Source organism: Capricornis sumatraensis, chromosome 6 (assembly GCF_032405125.1).
Source record: "Capricornis sumatraensis isolate serow.1 chromosome 6, serow.2, whole genome shotgun sequence".
Classification (NCBI taxonomy): domain Eukaryota; kingdom Metazoa; phylum Chordata; class Mammalia; order Artiodactyla; family Bovidae; genus Capricornis; species Capricornis sumatraensis.
The window spans coordinates 39,475,806-39,502,734 of record NC_091074.1 but is presented as its reverse complement, the minus strand read 5'-3'; the positions used below and the strand labels follow the sequence as shown (position 1 = coordinate 39,502,734).

At 39.2% G+C, this 26,929-nt stretch overlaps 1 protein-coding gene across 1 annotated transcript in view; it reads right to left on the bottom strand.

The window, feature by feature from the left end:
* The window catches only part of MPDZ (multiple PDZ domain crumbs cell polarity complex component), a 176,484-nt gene that overhangs the window by 16,519 nt on the left and 133,036 nt on the right, over window positions 1-26,929 (bottom strand). The window contains exons 27-38 of the mRNA XM_068974237.1: window positions 25,001-25,099; window positions 21,768-21,927; window positions 19,856-20,052; window positions 18,428-18,519; window positions 18,125-18,215; window positions 15,473-15,553; window positions 12,353-12,445; window positions 12,188-12,262; window positions 3,996-4,170; window positions 1,379-1,524; window positions 561-644; window positions 187-380 (exon numbers count right to left, since the gene is read on the bottom strand). Of these exons, the coding sequence (XP_068830338.1) occupies window positions 187-380; window positions 561-644; window positions 1,379-1,524; window positions 3,996-4,170; window positions 12,188-12,262; window positions 12,353-12,445; window positions 15,473-15,553; window positions 18,125-18,215; window positions 18,428-18,519; window positions 19,856-20,052; window positions 21,768-21,927; window positions 25,001-25,099 (1,487 nt within the window). The remainder of the gene's footprint in view (window positions 1-186; window positions 381-560; window positions 645-1,378; window positions 1,525-3,995; window positions 4,171-12,187; window positions 12,263-12,352; window positions 12,446-15,472; window positions 15,554-18,124; window positions 18,216-18,427; window positions 18,520-19,855; window positions 20,053-21,767; window positions 21,928-25,000; window positions 25,100-26,929) is intronic.

The following is a 26,929-nucleotide window of genomic DNA, read 5'->3' as shown; positions in this document are numbered from 1 at the left end:
TCTTTTAATACTGACTAAAAAAGTCTAAATTAGTATCTTCTGATGTTCCGCTGCTGCATGGGCTGACGATAGCTACCTACAGAATACAAGCAGTTGATAAAGCTTCTAGTACTACTAGTACTCTTCAAAGAAATTTAAGTTCAATCATTTCCAAGAAATCACTGCCTTTGCCCTGATTAGTCGTACCTTTTACCAACAATACTCAACCCCAGGCCTTTCCCTGGCTTCTTCTGCAGCTCGACGGTGAGGGTGTCATACACGTCCTCCTCTTTGTACGGGGCCTCATCTCTGTACAGCGTCAGGAGCACCCTTTGTGGTGTTTGTCTTAGGACATTTATTGCTTCATCATGTGTGGCCTTCCTCAAGTCAATTCCATTTACCTGTACAGAAGTGGCACACAGATGGTGAGGAAGTAGATGAGCTGGGTAAAGAGAAGAAAGATGGAAAAAGGAAGGAGTGGGGAGAGAGAGGAAAGGGACGGGCAGGGGAAGAAACAAACCCCACCCTCCCCACAGCTGCCTTTCCTTTGAGGTAAAGGTCAAACACACAGCATTCTGTACCTCTAAAATCTGATCACCAGCCCAAAGTCTTCCATCTTTACACGCTGCTCCTTCTTCATAAACTTCATGGATAATGATGGCACCCTAAGGGCACAAACAAAACACACCATGCTTTACCCCATCCTCCCTAGGAATGGTGAGCAGAAACGCAGTCAAGGCACACTGTACTCTCATAGGCACTGATAAGGCTTATACGTTGACTACATCCGTATGTGAGTCATGCATCAAAATTCAGAGAAAAGCATAACAAGACAAGCTGCTGTAAGTCTTAAAGACATTTGTATTTCTTTCAAATGATAGGGAATTTTAAAGGAAAGATTTATAAAATACATAAATCACCCACACACTCATTTATAATAGACACACATCACCTTTCCTATCCACAAATGAAATTAACAGATATGCCTCACCTTTCCTATCTACAAGTGGAATGAATGGCTTTTAAATGCGTTTTTTGACAATTAGAAATTTTTGTCTATAAATTATCCAATTTATCAAATGTTTTCTCAGTATGGGTCTAACCCAATGATATCCAGTCAGTAAAAAGAAAATTAAAATATGGCAGGAACTGGTAAACTAACACAAATATTTTGAACCTAAAGGGCATAATCACAAGTATAAAGGAATATTACTAAGTCAGTGCTGACTTACTCAAAGTAAATGAGTATTTGCCCCACAGATTAAAATAACAAGAAATGATACACTTTTCTAAATCTTTGTATTTCATTTCATACAGCTGATGGACATTTCCCTGCAGTGACCTCTCAGGGATCACTGAAGAGGCTGCATATTTGGAGCATCTCTGACTACATCCTCACCAGCAGTGTGTCGGACCCCCCAACAATGCTCAGGCCCAGTCCTGTCCGCCCTTTGGAAATCTCAATTGTTGTTTCACAGCCTGGGATGATGGGGCAGGTTGCAGGATCAGAAGCGAAGATTGCTGGTGTTGACGACCTGCTTGTACCTAAAAGTACGTTTAAAATGAAATACAAATAAAAACTGATCAGAAGGAATATATATCAAACTCACCACACTGGTTGCCTTGGGGGATGGAGCAGAAACATGGGCCCAAGTTTGGGGACAAAGAAGACTTCAATTCCACCTTAATCTTTTAGCTGTGTTTAAAACCATCCAACAAATGATTACATCGTCATTGTTACCTTAGTGTGGTGGGTACAAAATTACCTGTAAATTATTTTCTGCACTATTCTGTATTTTTCTTTAATTACTGGAGATAATAGGTAAAAGGAGTGAGAACAGAGTTGAACTTAACTGCTAGTTTCACTCTGATATTCTATGTTTCATGGGAGCCAAACAAACGTCTTAAAAAACTATGATTCGCAAAACTCAGAACTGAGATATGCAGTGGAAACCTAACTCACATTCAGTGAAGATAAAACATAAAGAACATCAGTAATTCTGGTCATGGTGCATGCCACTCATGGCTTTTTAGGTTTCTGATTTGGTTTTACTTTTCATCCTGCCCTAGAGCATCTCTCCTTATGTAATCAAATCTGTAATCAAATCATACATGCAACCGGATTTAATATCTGAGTTTATAACACATTAAGTGAGCCCCACCTGAAGTTTGTTTCTTAATGTCTCAATGGTTTATAAACTTGAATATTAAATACTGGTGCATGTATGCTCAAAATTAAATAAATAAGATTAGATTATGAAAAAATAAGGAGAATATAATCTCATACTCTGTTGTATGAGAGTCTTCATATCATGTTTGGTGATATACCAAAAAGCATATAGCAAATAGCATATTCAGAGAAAGTTGGTATACTTGATAGATTAGCTTTAGAGAAAATGTTCTTTTCAGGAATCAGAGGCAGACTAGTTTCTTGCTCCCGAAATGGTAAGAACATGTGCAAGATATTTTCCTTTATGCTATGCTTCCATTTTGCATCTTATATGTTTATAGACAATGCTATTTAGGGATCAACTTGATATTGAAAAATTAGAAAATTACTCTATTTTTTAACATTTTAGAGAATTATTCAGTCTTTCTAAATAAAGGATTACTTCCATTAGATGTTTTTTACTCTAAGATTTTTTAGCAATAAGGTTCAACTGTATAGTACATCTATATTCAATGTACTGCTGCTGCTGCTGCTGCTGCTAAGTCGCTTCAGTTGTGTCCAACTCTGTGCGACCCCATAGATGGCAGTCCCCCAGGCTCCCCCATCCCTGGGAATCTCCAGGCAAGGACGCTGGAGTGGGTTGCCATTTCCTTCTCTAATGCATGAAAGTGAAAAGTGAAAGTGGAGTCGCTCAGTCCTGTCCGACTCCTAGCAACCCCATGGACTGCAGCCTACCAGGCTCTTCCGTCCATAGGATTTTCCAGGCAAGAGTACTGGAGTGGGGTGCCACTGCCTTCTCCAATTCAATGTACTAGGATAAACTATAATGGAAAGAATGTAAAAAGAATGTGTGTATATATACATATACACACACATACACACGTGTGTATATATACATATACACACACATACACATGTGTGTATATATATACACACACATATATACAACTGAGTCAGCAGAAATTAACACAATATCATAAATCAACTATACTTCAATTTAAAAACAGACTTTTAAACCAACTATATTACAAGTGCTTTAAACTGCTGTTTCGTTAAAAACCTCTCAAAAGAGCTGAATGTTTCACTTTGGAAACCAAAAGAGCTTTTTCTCCAAATGCAGAAAAAGTAAACGACTTTTTTAAAATGCCACAAAGCTTGAAATGTATTCTTTTACTGAAAATCAGTGTGATTTTTCTGAAAAAGAACCTCAAAGGAATAATTTGCCTCAATGTAGGAGACTGGCATTTTAATGACATGTGAAATTGTCAGCCTAAGCTCCACATCCAACTATTTCATCTACTTTGTCCTCTTTAACAGTATCTGCTGTTTATACCCAAAGGAAGAACTCATACCCACTGTGTACATGTGGCAATGAGTAACATTTTAGGAGTCTGATATAGTGCCAGGCAAAGTTGATTCTACCAAAGAAGTGGTATCATTGTATCCATATTAAAAATGAGAATACTGATGTTCTAAGAAATTACATTACTTACTCAGTAGTATAAACAAGGAATGTACAAAATGAGATATCTCATGTTATTAGTAAGATACCTGGAGTCACAGATACTCTTAGCAAAAGATCCTTGGAGAGCAAAGAGTATCACTCCTTTGTCTTAGAGTTGGGCAAGCAGAGGCTCGGAGTGGCTGGATGGGTTTCCCAAGGTTCTATGGCTGGTTAATGCACAGCACCAGATCCCTTCTCTGTATACCATCCTTTCACCAGAAGGCTGTAGGACCACGGCCTATCAAGCAGTAGACTACATACAGGCAGATGGCTCCCCAGCAGGGACTTGATACCGAGTCTGAACACGCCACGAGTGGGAACTAGCAGGAGACCAGCCCTTACTTTGTGTGGGCTCTGGTTCCGGAGAGCTAGGCAGTGGGACCACTGGAGACTGGGGACTGCTCTTCCTTTCTCCATTGGCTGTACCAGTTCCTGAAGTAGTAGCCTGGGAGTCTGGATTCTCAGCGCGAATCGTCAATTTCACTTTTGTCTTTGCAGTTTTCAGAAGGTTAATAAACTGGCAGGGTGTTGGTGTGGAGGAGAAATAAAATTAAAGGCAAGTTAGTAGACTTACATGCAAAAAAGCCACTATGATAGCTGTAATTGGAAACATCTATGATTGAGAGAAGAGTCGGAGGCAAACTTTTTCCAGGCCAGGACTCGAGAGGTCAAGAAAGAATGGCTGCAGTTTCTAGTTTTTTTAATTTCCTGATATTGATTAAGGCCCAAAAGTCTACTTCAGACTATATTCTTCATTATTTAAGAAAGGGCTTTCACTTGTAACATTTCTAATTAAGTACTGTTCATTTCTCTGGATCCTTACAACTCTAGAAGAATATGGGGTACTTTACCCACTTACGGTCATAGCAAACACCCTCTTCCAACGACACATAGAAGACACTACACATGGACATCACCAGATGGTCAATACTGAAATCAGATTGATTATATTCTTTGCAGCCAAAGATGCAGAAGCTCTATACAGTCAGCAAAAACAAGAACAGATGTGGCTCAGATCATGAACTCCTTATTGCCAAATTCAGATTTAAATTGAAGAAAGTAGGGAAAATCACTAGAACATTCAGGTAAGACCTAAATCAAATCTCTTACAATTATACAGTAGAAGTGACAAAGAGATTTAAGGGATTAGATCTGATAGAAAGGGTGCCTGAAGAACTATGGACAGAGGTTCTTTCCTGACATTGTACTGGAGGTAGTAATCAAGACCATCCCCAAGAAAAGAAATGGAAAAACAGTTGTAAAGAGCAATATTGCATAGGAACCTGGAATGTCAGGTCCATGAATCAAGGAAAATTGGAAGTGGTCAAACAAGAGACGACAAGGGTGAACATTGACATTCTAGGAATCAGCGAACTAAAAAGGACTGAATGGGTGAATTTAACTCAGATGACCATTATATCTACTACTGCGGGCAGGAATCCCTCAGAAGAAATGGAGTAGCCATCATGGTCAAAAAAGAGTCAAATGCAGTACCTGGATGCAATCTCAAAAACAACAAATGATCTCTGTTCGTCTCCAAGGCAAACCATTCAATATCACACTTATCCAAGTCTATGCCCCAACCAGTAACGCTGAAGAAACTGAAGTTGAATGGTTTTATGAAGACCTACAAGACCTTTTAGAACTAACACCCAAAAAAGATGTCCTTTTCATTATAGGGGACTGGAATGCAAAAGTAGGAAGTCAAGAAACACCTGGAGTAGCAGGCAAATTTGGCCTTGGAATACAGAATGAAGCAGGGCAAAAACTAATAGAGTTTTGCCAAGAAAATGCACTGGTCATAGCAAACACTCTCTTCCAACAACACAAGAGAAGACTCTACACATGGACATCACCAGATGGTCAACACTGAAATCAGATTGATTATATTCTTTGCATCCAAAGATGGAGAAGCTCTATATAGTCAACAAAAACAAGACCGGGAGCTGACTGTGGCTCAGATCATGAACTCCTTATTACCAAATTCAGACTCACACTGAAGAAAGTAGGGAAAACCGCTAGACTATTCAGGTATGACCTAAATCAAATCCCTTATGATTATACAGTGGAAGTGAGAAATAGATTTAAGGGCCTAGATCTGATAGATAGAGTGCCTGATGAACTATGGAATGAGGTTCGTGACATTGTACAGGAGACAGGGATCAAGACCATCCCCATGGAAAAGAAATGCAAAAAATCAAAATGGCTGTCTGGGGAGGCCTTACAAATAGCTGTGAAAAGAAGAGAGGTGAAAAGCAAAGATATAAGCATCTGAATGCAGAGTTCCAAAGAATAGCAAGAAGAGATAAGAAAGCCTTCTTCAGTGATCAATGCAAAGAAATAGAGGAAAAGAACAGAATGGGAAAGACTAGAGATCTCTTCAAGAAAATTAGAGATACCAAGGGAACATTTCATGCAAAGATGGGCTCGATAAAGGACAGAAATGGTATGGACCTAACAGAAGCAGAAGATATTAAGAAGAGGTGGCAAGAATACATGGAAGAACTGTACAAAAAAGATCTTCACGACCCAGATAATCATGATTATGTGATCACTAATCTAGAGCCAGACATCTTGGAATGTGAAGTCAAGTGGGCCTTAGAAAGCATCACTACGAACAAAGCTAGTGGAGGTGATGGCATTCCAGTTGAGCTGTTTCAAATCCTGAAAGATGATGCTGTGAAAGTGCTGCACTCAATATGCCATCAAATTTGGAAAACTCAGCAGTGGCCACAGGACTGGAAAAGGTCAGTTTTCATTCCAATTCCAAAGAAAGGCAATGCCAAAGAATGCTCAAACTACCGCACAATTGCACTCATCTCACACGCTAGTAAAGTAATGCTCAAAATTCTCCAAGCCAGGCTTCAGCAATACATGAAACGTGAACTCCCTGATGTTCAAGCTATGAAAAGGCAGAGGAGCCAGAGATCAAATTGCCAACATCCGCTGGATCATGGAAAAAGCAAGAGAGTTCCAGAAAAACATCTTTTTCTACTTTATTGACTATGCCAAAGCCTTTGACTGTGTGGATCACAATAAACTGTGGAACATTCTGAAAGACATGGGAATATCAGACCACCTAACCTGCCTCTTGAGAAATCTGTATGTAGGTCAGGAAGCAACAGTTATATGCAGAGTACATCATGAGAAATGCTGGACTGGAAGAAACACAAGCTGGAATCAAGATTGCCGGGAGAAATATCAATAACCTCAGATATGCAGATGACACCACCCTTATGGCAGAAAGTGAAGAGAAGCTAAAAAGCCTCTTGATGAAAGTGAAAGAGGAGACTGAAAAAGTTGGCTTAAAGCTCAACATTCAGAAAACAAAGATCATGGCATCCGGTCCCATCACTTCATGGCAAATAGATGGGGAAAAAGTAAAAACAGTGTCAGACTTTATTTTTTTGGGCTCCAAAATCACTGCAGATGGTGACTGCAGCCATGAAATTGAAAGACGCTTACTCCTTGGAAGAAAAGTTATGATCAACCTAGATAGCATATTCAAAAGCAGAGACATTACTTTGCCAACTAAGGTCCATCTAGTCAAGGCTATGGTTTTTCCTGTGGTCATGTATGGATGTGAGAGTTGGACTGTGAAGAAGGCTGAGCGCCAGAAACTGATGCTTTTGAACTGTGGTGTTGGAGAAGACTCTTGAGAGTTCCTTGGACTGCAAGGAGATACAACCAGTCCATTCTGAAGGAGATTAGCCCTGGGATTTCTTTGGAAGGAATGATGCTAAAGCTGAAACTCAAGTACTTCGGCCACCTCATGTGAAGAGTTGACTCATTGGAAAAGACTCTGATGCTGGGAGGTATTGGGGGCAGGAGGAGAAGGGGATGACCCAGGATGAGATGGCTGGATGGCATCACCGACTCGATGGACGTGAGTCTGAGTGAACTCTGGGAGATGGTGATGGACAGGGACGCCTGGTGTGCTGCAATTCATGGGGTCGCAAAGAGTCGGACACGACTGAGCGACTGAACTAAATTGACAAGGCCTTACATATAGCTGAGAAAAGAGAAGCTAAAGGCAAAGGAGAAAAGGAAAGACATACCCATTTGCATGCAGAGCTCCAAGGATAGCAAGGAGAGATAAGAAAGCCTTCCTTCGTGATCAGTATAAAGAAACAGAGGAAAACAACAAAATGGAAAAGACTAGAGGGCTCTTCAAGAAAATTATAGATACTAAGGGAGCATTTCCGCAAAATCTGCACCTTAAAGGACACAAATTGTATGGTAACAGAGCAGAAATATTAAGAAGAGGTGGCAAGAATACACAGAAGAACTATACAAAAAAGATCTTCATGACCCAGATAATCACGATGGTATGATCACTCACCTAGACCCAGACATCCTGGAATTTGAAGTCAAGTGGGCCTGAGGAAGCATCACTATGAACAAAGCTAGTGGAAATGATGGAATTCCAGTTGAGCTACTTCAAATCCTGAAAGATGATGCTACAAAAGTGCTGCACTCAATATGCCAGCTAATTTGGAAAACTCACCAATGGTCAAGGGCTGGAAAAGGTCAGTTTTCACTGTTTAAACTACCACACAACTGTACTCATCTCACATGCTAGCAAAGTAATGCTCAAAATTATCTAAGCCGGGCTTCAACAATATGTGAACCATGAACTTCAGATGTTCAAGCTGGACTTAGAAAAGGCAAAGAAACCAGAAATCAAATTGCCAACATCTGCTGGATCATCAAAAAAGTGAGAGTTTCAGAAAAATATCTACTTCTGCTTTACTGACTGTGCCAAATCCTTGACTGTGTGGATCACAACAAAGTGTGGAAAATTCTTAAAGAAATGGGAATACCAGACCACCTGACCTGCCTCCTGAGAAATCTATATGCAGGTCAAAAAGCAACAGAACTGGACATGGAACAACAGACTGGTTCCAAATAGGAAAAGGAGTACGTCAAGGCTGTATACTGTCACCCTGCTTATTTAACTTATATGCAGATACATTATGTGAAATGTCAGGCTGGATGAATCACAAGCTGGAATCAAGATTGTCAATCACCTCAGATATGCAGATGACACCACCCTTATGGCAGAAAGCAAAGAAGAATTAAATAGGCTTTTAATGAAGGTAAAAGAGGAGAGTGAAAAAGTTGGCTTAATGCTCAACATTCAGAAAACTAAGATCATGGCATCTGGTGCCATCACTTCATGGAAAATCGATGGGGAAATAATGGAAACAGTGACAGACTTTATTCCTTTGGGCTCCAAAATCACTGCAGATGGTGACTGCAGCCATGGAATTAGAAGATGCTTTCTCCTTGGAAGGAAAGCTATGACCAACCTAGACAGCATATTAAAAAGCAGAGACATTGCATTGCCAACAAAGGTCTGTCTAGTCAAAGCTATGGTTTTTTCAGTAGTCATGTATGGATGTGAGAGCTGGACTATAAAGAAAGCTGAGTGCTGAAGAATTGATGCTTTCGAACTGTGGTTTTGGAGAGGACTCCTGAGAGTCCCTTGGACTGCAAGGAGATCCAACCAGTCTATCCTAAAGGAAATCAGTCCTGAATATTCATTGGAAGGACTGATTCTGAAGCTGAAACTCCAATACTCAGGTCCCCTGATGTGAAAGACTGACTCATCTAAAAAGACCCTGATTTTTGGAAAGATTGAAGGCAGGAGGAGAAGGAGACGAGCATGAGATGGTTGGATGGCATCACCGACTGGATGGACTGAGTTTGAGCAAGCTCCAGGATTTGGTGATGTACAGGGAAGCCTGGCGTGCTGTAGTCCATGGGGTCACAAAGAGTCGGACACAACCAAGCGACTGAACTGAACTACTTCTGTTTCTATAGACAACCTGAAGCAGCTTACATAAACATTTTTAATAAAATGGGAACATTTACGCTGAAAGCAAGATAAAGAAAACTATGCAAGAGAAGAATCAAGCCAAATGGAATGTTAAAAACATACACATGTGGGTTAAAGAATAAAACCTATACAATTATTAAAAGTGGTGCTGGAAAGACTGGACAGCTACGTGTGAAAGAACGAGAACATTTTCTAACATCACGCACAAAAATAAACTCAAAATGCATTAGAGACTTAAATGTAAGGTCAGAAACTATAAAGCTCTTGGTAGGAAAATAGGCAGTGCACACTTTGACATAATCACTGCAAGATCCTCTTTGACCCACCTCCTAGAGTACTGGAAACAGAGAGAAAAATAAACAAATGGGACCTAATTAAACTTAAAAGCTTTTGTACAGCCAATGAAACTATTAATAATATAAAAAGACAAACCTCAGAATGGGAGGAAAAATTGCAAGCGAAACAACTGACAAAGGATTAATGCCAAAATACACAAGCAGCTCATACAGTTCAATAACAGAAAAACAAAAACAGTCCAATCACACACTGGGCAGAAGACCTAAAGAAGATATCTTCTTTTCCAAAGAAGATATATAAGAAGATGACCAATAAATACATAAAAAGATGATCAACATAGCTCATTATTAGAGAAAAGAAAATCAAAACTACAATGAGGTATCAACTCACACCAATCAGAATTGCCATTATTAAAAAAAAAACAACAACAAAAAAACAAAAAAACAAAAACAAAAGAAACCACTAGCAAAAATGCTGGAGAATATGTGGAGAAAAGGAACCCTCTTGCACTGTCGGTGGACATGTAAATTGGTACAGCCACTATGGAGAACAGTATGGAGAGCCCTTAAGAAACCAGGAATAAAACTACCAGATAAAAACCCAGCAATAAAACCCAACAATCACACTACTGGGTTTATACCCTGAGAAAACCACAATTCAAAAAGACACATGTACCCCAATGTTCAATGCAGCACTATTTACAACAGCTAGGACATGGAAGCAATCTAGATATCCACTGACAGATGAATGGATAAAGAAACTGCACTGTACCACACACACACACACACACACACACACACACACAGAGGAATATTACTTAGAAAAAGGAACAGATTTGAGTCAGTTGTAGTGAGGTGGATGAACCTGGAGTCTGTTATACAGAGTGATATAAGTCAGGAAAACAAATATCATATATTAACACATATATATGGGATCTAGAAAAGTAGTACTGATGAAGTTATTTAGAGGAAAGAAATAAAGATGCAAACACAGAGAATAGACTTGTGGACACAGAAGGTAAGGAGAGGCTAGGAGAAATTGAGAAAGTAGCACTGCCATATTTACACTATTCTGTATAAAATAGATAGCTAACAGGAAGTTGCTATATGACACAGGGAGCCCCGGCTGGCACTCTGTGATGACCTGGAGGGGTGGAATTGGTGGGGGGAGGCTCAAGATGGAGGAAACACATATATAGTTATGATTGATGCGCACTGATGTATGGCAGAGACCACCACAATACTGTAAAGCAATTTTCTTCCAAAATAACGCAAACTGAAGTTTAAAACGATTTAAGCATCTTGCTGGCCAATATATAAATGGACACAGTGGCACACCAAATCTCAAAGAAACAGACTTTGTTTTTTTTCTAGCACTTATGAAAGGCTCAAGTGAAACTCCCAGTAAGTACAGTATTAAGACCACTTTTGAGAAGGAAGAAACTCAGGCATAAACAACTATTTACCAACAATAAAAGTTATAAATGTAATGTCTGAGTCTTAAAATCTGTTTACAAAGCAATATACATAGTGGATATTTATAGGAGCAAATTCATAGACAGTATATTAAAAAGTAGAGACATCACTTTGCCGAAAAGGTTCTTATAGTCAAAGCTATGGTTTTTCCAGTAAGTCATGTACAGATGTGAGAATTGGACCATAAAAGAGGCTGAGTGTTAAAGAACTGATGCTTTCGAACTGCGGTGCTAGAGAAGACTCTGAGAGTCCCTTAGACAACAAGCAGATCAAGCCAGTCAATCCTAAAGGAAATCAACCCTGAATACTCACTGGAAGGACTGATGCTGAAGCTGAAGTTCCAATACTTTGGCCATTAGATGTGAAGAGCCAACTCATCTGAATAGACCCTGACAATGGGAAAGACTGAGGGCAGGAGGTAAAGAGGGCGATAGTGCATAAGATGATTGGATGGTATCACCGACTCAATGGACATGAGTTTGAGCAAATACAGGGAGATACTGAAGGATAGAGAATCCTGGAGTGCTGTAGTTCATGGAGTCACAAAGAGATAGACCCAACTTAGTTCCTGAACAAAAACAACATAGGAGCAAATATTCACTAAAAATATTCCTTTGGTTTTAATACTAAGTTGACATTTGTTTAGAAGTTTGAAGTTTTCCTACAGGAAAACTGAAATGATCTTTATCAAAAATGCCCACGGAATACTGAATTTATCAGGTAACAGGAAAAATACTTAACATCATCTTAATTAGAAAACAGAAAATAGAAATTAAGTACTTTTCAAATCTCCTCTCTTCCTTGCAGTTATCTAATATAGCTCCACAGTTTTGATCCCCATGACTGACCCCCACCCCCACACACTTAGCCATTTACAAGGATGAGTTCACAGTACCATTTGCTTTCTTTTGGATAAGTACCTTTTCAACAGGATAGCCAACAACAACTTCATCATCGACAGCCAAGATCTGATCTCCAACTTTCAGCCGTCCATCCTAGATGGAAACATGGAAACTTTTGAGTGATTTTACAGACAGAATTCCCTTCCTCACCAGTTTCTGACTGTAAGAAGGGGGAGGCCTCACCTTGGCTGCTGCCCCATGCTCTGTCAGACTCTTTATGATGACCCCACTGAGTGTATCTTCTTCACTTATGGCAATGCCCAAACCCCCCTGATCCTACAGAAGCAAAAACAGAAACACTTAGGAAATGTGAAACATGAAATTTATCCAAACAGAGAGGTATGTGACCGAAACTGCTGAACATCATCTTCTTACTCAAAGGCTAGAAAAGCAATTAAAGGTGTTCTAAAGTCCACTCTTTGAAATCCCCTTTTCTTAAGCAAACTTTGAATTAGTTTAGTGGGATTAAATTTCTCCTCCATCAAATATTCAAATGTTCTCATTCCTTCCCTATGTCTAGTATCTCTAGTACTCAGTCGTGTCCGACTCTTTGTGAACCCATGGACTGCAGCACGCCAGCCTTCCTTGTCCATCACCAACTCCCGGACCTTGGTCAAACTCAGGTCCATTGAGTTGGTGATGCCATCCAACCATCTTATCCTCTGTCGTCCCCTTCTCCTCCTGCCTTCAATCTTTCCCAAAGTCAGGGTCTTTTCTTTTCAGCACGTATACCAAGTAACATATCTCTAGTCACTTTATCAACAGATTCAGAAAATAAAAACGTATTCAACAACTTAATGAATGTACGTTTGAGAATTCAGTTCTGTGTAATTGATTACGTGACTCAAAACCAAAGCACACTCCTGCCTCCTTTTTCTGGCTTAGACGTAACCACTAATACCGGTCCTTGCACGCCTGTTTCTACCCCTTATCCTTCAGCAGACAGGCTGCCCTGACACACGCTCTGTGCTTTCTGGGGCTGAAAAGCCAGACTGGTTACTTCAAAGACTCGGGTTTTGATTTGATACAGAGCGAAAATGCTCTCAACTCATGAGTCCAAAGACTTACCTGAAAACCTGCCAAGGCTAGAAGAGCTACACCTACTTTGGCTATATTTTCCAGACTTTCTTTTATCAAAACCAGGTGTTCCATAATGCTGGCTTTTACCTCTTAACATTTATATGAATAAAATTTACCATAGGGTAGTGAATATTTTCATTCTGGTTAGAGCAACTTCCCTCATTAGAGTTTCCATCCAGGGAGACAGAAAACAAGAGACAAAGGAGCTTACATGAGAGCCTCACTTGCCCCTGGACTTTCAGGATCCTGGCATCGAGGTAAAGCTTCATCAACACTTTAAAGATCACGAACACTGCTGCTTTGCTGACAGAGACGACTAATGCCTGATGACATTCCAGACTGTCACTGCTCATCCTCCCCACCCCCACTCTTTTCACGTGCATAATACAGAGACAATTACACAGGTTTACAGTAAGCAGGACTCAGCTATAATATACTTGCTGGCTAGATTTGGAAATCTGGATATGTTATTTAACCTCTCTAAATCTCTATTTTCTTATCTCCAAAAAGCCTGAATAATAATAGTTGCCAACTAAAAGCTTGCTGTGAGGATCACGTGTGGTAAAGAAAAGGCTTCAAAGCCTGATACTCTGTACAAAAGTGTTGTTATCATACATAAGTTTCTTCTACCTGTAACTCTACAGGATATAATCAAATTGACTTCACATAAAGTGTCAAAAATTGCCAGAATTTTGAAACCCCAAACCTTGATTTAGTGGTCAAAGAATCAAGCATGATGAACAGGAAGTTGAATGTGTTATCACACTGAAAAAATTCCAAGCTCACAGACAAGTAAATAACTGAGCTACCCTCTATTTCGGGTATTGCACACAATAATCTTTCCTAGTACCATAAAGAAATATTTCACTTGTATTAATATAAGTAATACTCTGTCATCTACCATGACTATAGGTACTCAATTCTGATATTTCATTCTATTATAGTCTATTTACTTAACTGTGGACAGAAAAGTATTTTACTAAGTACAGAGGGCATTTGCTGGCTGTTTACCTATAGACATTCAAAGATTTGCATTAAAATATCCTGTCCCCTCTCCTCTGCTGTCTCAAAGGACTCTCTCTGACATGGCAACAGAATGAGGGATGCTGGAATAGACAAGTATGGACTTTTTGACAGAAAAAAGCTTTAATGACTTCTGTTCTTTTCCCTTTACCCACAACACAAACTGCCATGACAACTTTTCTTAAATGTATATGATAAGATCAGAGCAATCCATTTTTGTACAGGGTTATTTATTTAAAAAAAATAAACCAAGAAGAATCAGTATTTTTTTCCACTAAGTGCTTAGCAAACTCTGACCACATATCAGGCATTATGCCCACCAGTTTATAAACAACTCATTTAACCTTTATAATTACAATATCAAAGGTAAGGCTATCATCTCCAATTTACAGGTAAGAAAAATGGAGGCAAAGCAAGATCACAAAATGTGTTAAGTCTGTAACTGATGAAATAGGATTCAACCCAGTCAGACGGCCTTTGGTGCCCTGCCTTGGAGCTGGGGAATCTCGGAGGAAAGCACTCCTTTCTGCTGTAGCATTACACATAAAATTCCTCTGTCCCCCCATTCCACCTCCTCCCTTCCTCTCCTCTTCCCTGAGCATGTCACTGCTCTGTTTAGTCTGTTCATCCACTGTCTACCTGCATTCCAGCATGAACCTGCAGTACCTAAAAGCATTACAGGATTCTGTTCAACAAACCACCTCTTTCAAGTGGTCACTTGAATCCAAGGTTCAGATCTTTGCAAAAGCAAATACCTCAACGATGCCTATCAGTGAGACTTCTAGGCATTTGGGCTTTCGGTCTGCCAAAGGACAAGGCCTATAACTTGTTTAATTTTTTATTTCGTCCATAGCAAGTCGTTGTAAATAAACCAAACATGAGATCACGAAATGTCATACCTTGGGACAATAATAAAGGCAGGAGAAGCTGGGCCCCTGCTCAAGGATCAATTAGCACAATGGTTATCAAACGTTAGTGCACACTGGCATCATGGAGAAGGCTTATTAAAACATCAGCTGAGGGCACACCCCAGAGGTGCTCCTTCGGGAGATCAGCGTGGGCCAAGCACCTGCAGTTCTAACAAGCTCTCAGGTGATGCTGATGCTGCCTGTCTGTGGAGACTAGTTTAGGGAACCAGTGAATCAGGACACCAGTGTCAAGGTCCTCACATCATTTCAGTCCAATTCTAAGCAGATTTACCTTAGGAAGTTCTAGATGTTGCACGTTTGTCAATGAACTGAGGTCAACAACTGCGTCAGAAGTAATAACACTCGGTTCAGCCTGGCAGAAGGAAAAAAGCGACAAAAGAGGCAAATGTTATGTAGTTTTGCTTGACTAAATAGTTGTTTATTGTTGTTGTCTAGTCACTAAGTTGTGTCCGACTTTTTGCGACCCCATGGACTGTAGCCCACTAGGCTCCTATGTCCATGGGATTTTGTAGGTAAGGATACTGGAGTGGGCTGCCATTTCCTAACCTGGGGGATCTTCTTGATCCAGGGACTGAACCCATGTCCCCTGCATTGGCAGGTAGATTATTTACTGCTGAACCACCAGGGAAGCCTCAAAGGGTACACTTAATTAACATTATTTCATATGCTATATTCCATCATTATAATTTTAATACTTAATGACATTTATGAACATTATATCTTAAAGATATGAATGAGGTGTGATTAGCCAGCAATTATTTTGGAGCACAGAAACATAAAATGCTTCACAAGACTGCATGGATTTACTCTATAATGATGCCTAATAGTAACCCAGCTCCGAACAGTGCAAGCACTGACATACAGAATGCCAGCACACCACTCACTATCTTTTGCTGTGCTAGAAGTGGATGTAGGAGCTACTAAATGTTGTACCTGAAAGTTATTAAAATCCGTTTTCTTGATAGACATTTTTGGTACAACTCATGAAAATAAAATTTTCTCCTTTACAGTCTTGAAAAAGCACATGATTCACTCAGTTCCCCATTATGATCAGTGAGTCAGTTCACCAGCATGAGACAATGATTTGAGCATCTTGCGTACAGAAAAGCCTAACGTTTAGATATTAATTTAGGGAAGAGTTGGTACCCCACAGCAGTGCTCTTGCCTGGGAAATCCCATGGATGGAGGAGCCTGATGGGCTGCGGTCCATGGGGTCACTAGGAGTCGACACAACTGAGCAACTTCACTTTCACTTTTCACTTTCATGCACTGGAGAAGAAAATGGCAACCCACTCCAGTGTTCTTGCCTGGAGAATCCCAGGGACGGGGGAGCCTGGTGGGCTGCCGTCTATGGGGTCACACAGAGTCGGACACGACTGACACGACTTAGGAACAGCAGCAGCAGGGAAGAGTGTTTCCAATTCTACACCTTTTCCACTGATAGTATCATACTTCCTCTAATTTTAAGTTTTCATTCTCTATCTCCTTTTACTCACTCTAAACAAAGTAAACACAAAACTTTCACCAAAACTCTCTTAAATTTGTGTCATCCTCTGGCCATTGCCTTTTCTTTCCTAAATTTCTTATCCACCATTTGCTTTATCAAAATCACCAATAATCTTCTAGTTGGCAAATACAATGAACCCTCTTTATTCACCTTCTCACTTGAGTTCCCCGCAGTATTCAAGGCTGTGCTATATATACAACCTTTCTCAATGAGGCCCTCCTCAGCTGCTGTGCGACCCACCCACCTGGTTCTTTCTTTTGGACCTGTCAATTCTCCTTACAACTGACATCACACAATTCTGATCTTGGCTCTCATCTTTTCTAAATGTCCTCCACAGACAGAGCCTGAGCTCCCATAGCTCCCAAGCTGGCATCTACGGGGACTCATCTCTAAACTTCAGACCAGACGTCCCCGTGAACACTTCTACCAGGCTTTCCCACAGACACCTTGTTCTTAAGCTGCCTCGGAGAGAAAGTTCTCTATTTTTAAATAAATACCTGCTTCTCTTTTTTTACTTTTTCTATTCTGATAAAAGTTAGCCATCTATTAAGTCACCAAATCAGACATCTGGAAGCCTGGTACATCTCATCTGTTTCATTCTGTTTCCTGTGCATTCTCAGCCCTCAAACGGTACCTGGTGTAAGTGAATATATCTGTTGGATGAATACATTCTCAATCAGTCATTTTTCCTCACTGAATATATTTAGTTAGGGATGAAGTGATATCTATTTGGGTTCCAAAGACCTGACACAACCATTTCTTCTCTCTCTCTCTTTTATTTTTGGGCATCAGTTCAGGTCCTCCATATCTATCCCATGAATTATTTTAATTCTCTTACTCTCTTCAACTTAACTTCTCTGTCCTGAAACCTGCGATTTTTCTCTGTACCATTTCCAGAGTTCTTAAAAATAATCTTCATTCTCTGAGTCTGCAAAGATATAGCCTAAAAGACAAGGTCTCCATGGTGATCTTCATGACCCAACCCTACCTGTTCCCTGCCTCCCACTGTTCAGCAGGGCTCTGCAGTTATCAATTCTCTGCGTTTTCCAGAGCCTCCAGCCCATCCCTCAATCCATGTCCTCTGCTTGCTATGTTTATGGCCCCCAAGACATCTACTTTCAATGTACACCTCATGTGCGACCTCCCGTATGTTCGCATTCTCTCCCCAGAGGTAACACTGTCAACTGCTGTTCTACCTTCATTATTCCCTTGACAGGCTCTACTACTAGGCTTCATGCAAGCAGTGCTTATTTACATGAGTGTTCCATGAACTAGGCTATAAACATATTGGGGATCAACAGGATCAAGAAATTTACTTCTCTCGTATATCCCTGAAAGGGCTCTATAATTATCAGCTAAGTTAATAAGTGAGGCATAAACTAAAGCTTCCCAGAGAAACAAACATAAGCTACAAACCTCCTGATTTTGAAGATTCTCTGAGGTAGCAGGCGAGGGTTCCACTGTATGCCCAGGACATACAGCCATCTGACTCACTGCATCTTCGTTTCTAAAGGGAAAAAGCACTAACCTGTAATATGACCATTCATACTCTTTTCATTCTTTAGCTTGAAGACTCAGATTATTAGACGAAATCCTGTAGCCACAAAGACTTGGAACTATAACACTTACACTATCATATATGTTTCATTTTTATTCAAAAGAATCAGCATTGAACGGCTACGGAAAAATATTTATCAACAAGGAAAAGAAAATGCTCACCTGATAAAAATTATTTTTACTTTAGAAGGGGCACATTTGATGATTGATGAAGCATTCTGATGACTTCTTCCATATAAAATTTGACCATTGATCTATGAGAAATAAAGATCACTAAATGAGCCCAGAATTTTAATTTCACAAATTTTTACCTTCTTTCTAATGAAAATGACTTCGCTGGTGGTGCAGTAGTAAAGAATATGCCTGCCAATGTTTGATCTTCTGGGTTGGGAAGATTCCCCCAAGAAGGAAATGGCAACCCATTCCAATATTCTCGCCTGAACAATCTCATGGACAGAGGAGCCCGGTAGGCTACAGTCCAAGGGCTCACAAGAGTGAGATAGGACTTGGCAACTAAAAAAACAACGATCTAATGAAAAGCATATTTTTTTTTCTTCCTTTAAAATAGTACATACATTTTCTTTCCCAGAACATGAACCTGACTTTGATGCTGAGTTAAGAAAAAGCTCATGTTGAAAACTAACATTAAAATTCCATGCACGTAGTCTGATCTCCATGGAATAACAAGGCATCACTTGGACTGACTACAGGAGAGTATCCAGGCAGGCAACAAGCTTCTAGAGTACTCTGCACAAGCAAGGGCTCTGCAGAGGCATCTGTGATGAGCACAGATCATCCTGGGAAGGCCTGACTATCACAGTTCACAGTTAATATCAGAACTCAAGGCTGGGGGTAGGCCACTGGGAGAAGCAGTGCTGGTATATTCAGGCTTCAGGCAGTGGAAGGTGCTTAGGCAGCACACTGCCTAGTGGAAACTGCCGGTCAGTCATCCTGTCAGTTAGCCCCTGCTGACTGAGCCTTCCCAGCGAAGAGGGAAACACAGGAGGCATGGGAAAATGCGCTAACGCAGTGTAAAGACACGTGGATCCCAGCCTATAGGAGGCAAGGACAAAAAATGAAGCAAACACAATTCTAAACACTATAAAAGTAGAGTCCGCAAGTTTATTTTGCTTGGTGGGCTGAATTACTGTTAATGTTTTTTAGCCTTAAATTCAGCCCCACAACAATCCACCCTCATCAAGTCTACCATGAGGGATTCAACTTCTAGAAGGTCCAGGGATCAGTCTCATTACAGGGGCATGACTGGTCATTTGGTTTTTCAAAAGCTCCTAATAAAAATGCAGCACACACAAAAAACTGTTTTTGAAGTGTGATCTTTATTACTGTCTTGGGGCAAAAATTTTTTCTGGTGCTACACAGTCACAACCTTTAATGGAAGTTAATGGGAGCATGGGTGGTACTTAGTAGAGATTTGGTCTCAAGCCAAATTTGCTGCAATGCATCTTTGTTATTAGGTGAGTGATAGTTTTCTCAGTCACCATATGAGACCCAGGTGGGTTTTCTGGAAACTGATGGCTCCGTCACACCAATTCAGCGGGAGTAAATGCAGCGTTTGCCATAAGAACTTACCTCTAGAAGCTCATCTGCAATCTGCAGTTGACCATCTTTCCCAGCTGCTCCGTTTGGATCAATCCCCACTATAAAAACACTCATCCTTGATCGGTCTTTGTTCCCAGCAAGACTCAGACCCAAACCACTACGACCTTTCTCTAGTTCGATCATGTGGAGCTCGCCTGTGAGGGTTCCGTAACGTTCTCTGATATTTTCTGCACACAACAAGAACAAAAAATCCACAGGGAGTAAGAGATAATTCACAGCCAAATGCTTTACTCTGGACGGCTATTGAGAATGGCATTATAAGGCCATGACTGTACCAAAATATAATTCTTAGCGGTTAAGGAAAGCTAAACAGACTGGCCTCCTGGGTGTCAAGACTGGTTTCCTAGAGCACCCAAATTTTGAGTAGCTTTTCTCCCCCTACGATGCAGAGAATACGGTGTCTGACTAATCAGTTCACCTGAGGTGAGCAGATCCAAAGAAGTAACCCATGTGATCATGTGAATAAGCTCTCCAAAGACTGTGATTAAAACAGAAAGTTACTTTATCATTTGCAGAGAACAGAACATCCAGAGGATTTGTCTTCCCTGGTCAGGGGAAACTTTTCTCCCACAGCAACACAGACACTGCACATTGCATCATGCTGGGTGGTGCTTGGTACACAGATCCAGATTAGATGGAATGGGTTTTCTTATTGCTCAGAGCCATCCAACCAAGACACATGGACACACCTGTTCTCATTAAATGAGACCTTTCATATTTCCCATCTCCCATGTTCAAAAGGTAGAGTTTATTCTGTAATCTGGTAGGTGTCCCAGGCCCAGATGAACAACCAGCCAGTGGCTAACACCACCAGGCACGTGAGGGAGCTAATAACCTGCTTTCTTGAGCCATTAAGTTTTGGCGTGTTTGGGAATATGATAATAGGTAACTGAAACATTCCATTTCATGTTTTCCTCAGAGTACATTCTGGCCAGTTTGATGGATTAGCAAAATATTCTAATTTCATTAGAAATAAGACTAAGAAAACTGCAAACTTTACAAATCATCCCTTAGAAAATCTTACTAAAGGGTTAATGTCATGCATTCTGTATTAATTCTTAATTGCATCAATTTCATAAACTGCCATTTCCTGATTCCTTCCAGAATCTAGCAGTACAAATTTTATACTTTGTACTTCCCCAAAGCACATATCACAGTATTCTTAAGGAAAACAATTACACTTTTTTAAATGAGACTTTTTAAAGCACTGACACAGAACTTTGGTCTAATCTCTGTAAAATGGCTTATTTCGTTAGGAAACAGAGACACTCCCATGATTCTATCAATAATTGCTTTCAAATGATTCCTGTGTGTCAGGCATTGTGCTCAGACATTATCTAATTAACCCTTAGCAACCTGAGGCAGAAAGTGCATTTTAAAAGAGGAATAACCACCACGCTGCAACTTAGAGGTCATTAAACAACTTGCCAAATGCCCCAAGTTTTTCACCTCAACACTTACACTATGTTACTGTGTTAGTACAGAAATACTTAAATTCCAGGTTGTTTAAATAGCAACAACAAATACATTTTATAATGAGGAATCTGAGGCCTAAAAGGGGTGATGCTCTGTTGGAGACCATGAGAGGGCGGTCCAGGACAGCTGCTGAGAGTGCCTTGACCACCTCAACTTGCAGAAAAATGCAAAGCGGGCTTGAACGGGGTTGCAGATTTACAAAACAGAAGAATGTGATTTCATGCCTCAGGAATGTGTGTTATACTCAAGTACAACAAACATTAGTTTTTTTCCTACACAAAACTGCATTATGTGTAACTGAAGATGAAATGTATTTACTCATCTGGGGCATAAGCCTTGAGAGAACCAGAGCTATGAATAATTTGATACCTCTTACAAGTCAATGCATTTGAAACAGACAACTTACTCCAGCTGTAACCAAACTCATCCTCTTCATCCACATCTTCTGAGGTTTCATTTGCAGATGACAGAGCGTGATCCCCACTCATTTCTGCCAACACTGGAGGCAGGGGTGGAGGCGAGTGGCACAGAGGCTTTTCTGGCTCCGATTCTGACTGACTGGGCACCTGTGGGGACAAGAAGAATGCAGTGGGTATGCGCAGTCTAAGGAAGGAAAACTCAAGGGAAAGAAGACTGCAACATCAAAAACCAAACTACTAGCTTTAAAATATCTAACATATTAAATAATGGAAAATACACATATATAAAAATGGCAGACAGGATTCAGGTAAAGCTTAAATACACTAAACAAATCAGTATGTTCAGAGCACGATCCATTAAATGATTACATGCTATTTTAAGGTGAAGAATTATTCAATTTGCAGGCTTAAATAACTGAAGATAGAAAAGTTGTACAAATTTCATGTTTTAGGGAAAAAAAATCTCATTCAAAATTCATCTAGACAAGATTGTGGAAGTCTAAAAAAGTCTTCCAAGAAATTGGAAACAAACTAACAATGTTAATCATGTAATCGAACAAAGCAGTTCAAAGCTTGTTAGAGAGATTATATATAAATATTTTTATTGCTACCTGAATCCTCTCTCCACATGACTCAACAAATTAATGAAATAAGCACTGCACATGCAGGATCCTCTACCAGGGTGACTGCTTGTTAGCCAAGAGCACACAGATTCAGATCTGAGGGGCTGGTTTTAAGGGACAAAACCACCATCCACTTGCCAAGGTAGCCCTAAACATAAATGGAAAAACAGGGTTGACTACTTCATAAAAAGCCAAAGCTTGGTTGGTATGTTTGCTGTCACTTAAGTTTACGAGTCTTAATTTTTTTTTTTTTTTAAAGGGATTTGATATCATCGGGTTCTTTCCTTTTCTTAACTAAAACATAGTGGGTCAGGTTTCATATTATAGATTCTCAAGCAGATTAGGGCTAGAAACATCTTTATGTCACTGAGTCCATTTTATTCATTTACAGATTAAAGGCCAAGGCCATGAGAAGCAAAAGATTTTGTTCAGAATAACCTAGTGAAACTAGACTTCTCTTTGCTTAATTTCTAACCTAACTCAATGCACTTTCCACTGTATCGTGTTTTCTCCTCCAGTTTCTACAGTAAGCCACAGAGTGCCTAAATCAAGGGTCACAGACACCCAGCTAAAGTTCTAACCCGTTGTCAGGCTGTCCCTAAGGCCCTGAGCCTACATTTATCCTTCTTTGTCTATTTTACTGTTTTTTTTCCCTATACAAAAGTCCCTCTGATATGTCTCGTTTTATTCTGCATGTGTATATCTGGAAAAAAATGTGATTAAAAGTACTTCTTATAGAATACACTAAATGAAAGGAATGTACAAATATTTAGAAATTATTCAATGGTGTTAAGAGTCAAAATACATCTAAAAATAAAACCACAGGGTGCTGAATATGATCTTTCTTTGATGATGCAGACACAACTTCAGGACTCTAAGCTGCCCCAAAAATGGTCTGGGTAAACATGAATTACTATTTTTCTGGCAAAGCACAGGAGAACTGATTGACAGCCACTAATGGATGGGCAACAGATTTTCAAGTCACAGAATCTGCTATATTTAAAATGCTTGGTTTACATATTATTGGTCAAACAGACAAAAATTATTAGTGCCAACAGAATCCTGTTATCTTCCCAAGTGTTGTGCCATAAAACTTTCAAAAAAGCAATGTACAAATACATAAGAACAAACAAATAAAAAACTTCAATTGATCCAGAAGGGTCAGTAATGATACTAAGGTAGGGAGAAACATGTAATTTAGAATTTTTCTCATTAAAATTCTTTTAAAAATTTACTAACAATGGAAAATTTGAGAAGCATGAATTAAGCCCATTTCATTTTCAAAAAGTAGAATCAAGTCTAACTTTAAATTGTCATAATTTTAATAAATTTACAGATGCAAATTTTATAGATCTTACTCTTTGCATAACTTTCCTGAGCTGTTATTTTCCTTAAAAACAAATGAACAAACAAAACTTCCTTGCCTAAAAACTATTCAGGATCTTACTTAGGCAGAATATTTTCATATTGTGAATAAACTCAAATGCTGCCCTAACACAGCTGGTTAATCATAAAGTCAATATAAACCTGCATTTACTAAAAAGGAAAAGTGTTCTGTTTTGTTATGCCTGATATTCTCATTCTTACTTAGATTGTGGAATTTAGCTTGCTGTTGACACTTCTAAAAATTTATCCACAAAAACACAATTCTTTAACGAAGACCATTCAGCCCTAGCTGGCAAAAATGCAGTGTACTTGAATTCACTCCATGCCATGTATGCACACAAGTATAATGTACACGCATATAGCACACTGTAGCACACTCACTGACTCATGAGAATTTTACACTAAGACAAACCTTAAATGGTGTGGGAGCAAAAGGATTAGTTGGGGAACAACGGAAGAGAACTCTACTTGATTTCTGTAATGCCTACAGTAACAGAAAACATATTCCTTCAGATACAGCATCTTTGATTATCTGTATTACAATAACATGAAAATCCAATGAATATTCATAAAATGCTACCTGAAAAAAACTGTTAACAGCTTTTCTCCTTTCACAATCAAATTACAGTATACAAATTCTCGTAAGTTTTTGTTTCATTTTTGGATTTATAATTTCATCAGAATATGACAAATCCAAGTATAGATTTACAAATGTTGAAACAGTTCCCTGCTTCCTGATCAGGCATTTACATGGACATCCTTTATGAATATTCAACAGATTCTTGTACATACACAATTATGTGTGGGCTGATTAAGGAAGAGCTTTTAGGACCACCTTGTATAAGTCTAAGAAGGACTTAAATCAATACAAGGTTTTTAGAGAAATTATGTATAAAAGTAGCTTATATGCTTTGCAACTAACAAAAATTTATATATCTGAAAATTCAATTCACACCAAAATATAAGAAGGGCAGTGGACTCACAATTTTCCCCTTACTCTTCAGAAGGGCCATCTAATTTCAGCTATAAAAATGAATAGGTTCTGGCAAGAAAATGTGCTTAAGAAAGGATTTGCATGCCCACTCCAAACACACAGTTGTTTTTTTTCCTTGCCCAAATTCAGTCAACACTGAACTGGGACAAACGCACAGTAGCAACAAAGAACAAAACATTGGAAAAAGGCAATGGCAAGACAATGGTCATTATCCAACCTTGTCAGCGGTGAACTGTAGAGAATCAGCAAATGGGTTAGTGCTGCTGAACTTGTACTTAGGGTAAAGGTTGTGCGGCAAGGAAGGCAAAGGGGATTTCTAAAAGGAAACATAAGAGGCGCTGAGCGCAAGAGAAATGTATTTAAAACAACTCCATTATAAGGACAAAGTAATTACTGATTTAAATAACTATGTGACATCAGATCCTATCAGATTTCATCATTAATAACAACATCTTATAAAACAGTCTAGAACTAAGTGTTTCCTAGAGCAACCTGAATCCACACTCAAATCCAAATCTGGCCACAAAACACATAAGGAAGCAAGTCTATCAAACTGGCCCCAAATTTCTTTCATTTTCACTGAATGTTGTCACTATCGCCGACAGATAAGCCTATATATTTCACCCACTTATATTAACATATGTTCCATGCATATCAGTAAACATGCTTCAGTATTAAAAACCATAAATGGCTTTTTATTTATACTTAGAAGCAAATTATGCTGTTTTGGTTAAAGAAAAACAAAAATAAGAGTCTATCAGTTGCAGAATGCAAATTAAACATGTGTCTTCTAGTCCACTGGTAATCTTCAGTGTTATGTTATTTTGTTTCTCAGTTAGGAGTCTTTTTATATCTTGATTAGGTTTTAAGGTTGCTTCAATCAATAGTATTATTTAAACAAAGAAATCAGTAATTTTTGAAATGAACCACTTCCTACAGTGTTGTTCTCTATCTGCCCACTTTTTGTGGTGCTAGGAACATCACAAAATATAGACAGATGGCTATTTTTAATTTCCTATAAAAGTCCCCATTTTATAGGGGAATTTATGAGGTTTGGGTAATATGTGAAGTCCTGCCTTAGAGTGTTCACATAGGTTTTGTGGCTTGCCTGATATGTCCTGAGCTTGAACTACTGGAGTTGAAATATACATATTACAGGCAGGATGACTGCCAAAGAGAATGTAGCATTTTCATAGTAAAAAAAAAGTAATTTCCTTAGCACAATAAATTTTTTTTCACACTACTTTTTCTTTTATTGACTCTATCTTTCAGAGGAAATTGCAGACATTTAAAATTCAGTTTGGCTCTAATTAACTGTTTGTGTTACTTCTCTCTATAAAAAAGCCCTACTGGCAAGCATCGAGAGTAGGAAGAGGTTGTCATGTGACACCACCCTGCACTCCACAAAGAGTACCCTCACTCAGTACAGCTATACTGAAGCTTATGCCACATCACCCTTTCAATCTGCTCTTTGTACAAAGTTTTTTCCTACAGAAGGAAGATGGGCAAAAGAAATGGGCATGCTGACATTTCTGCTCATCTCAACTTTCCCTCTGCTTTTCAATTTAAAATGTCAACTCCTGCTTTACAAAACGGAAGATCACAAATGCAAAAAAAAAAAAAAAAAAACCATTTATTAAGGTGGAAGAAATGACCAGGCAGAGATTAAGAACACATCCTAGGCAAAATAACTCAATGTAATAGAAGGTAGATTATTTCTAATCCTCATACATGGAATTGTACAGTTTTACATTTCCTTTAGAATTCTGTAGAACAAGATGAATCAAAATAATGATGACAAGAAATGAAATATTTGAAAAAAGCTCTGGTTTTTTTGTTTGGCTTTGCTTTTTGCTTTCTCAACTTGCGGCTCACACAGGATTAGAATTTGGCCCTGAAAGGAGAGTATAAAAGTACAGGATGAGCACAGCACATGAAATAGCAGAACGTTCTATTATTAGGGGAGGATTTATAGGGCGAGTGCATTTCTCATTAAAAAATCAATGACAAATCTTGTGTTTATAGTTCCAAGGGCTGATGAAAATAGAAATGTTATTAACTAAGAAGAACAGGAAAGAAAAATCATCCTCTGGCCCAAATTAGTGGGGCCCACCCCTTAATATGACAATGTGGTCAGACTGAATTG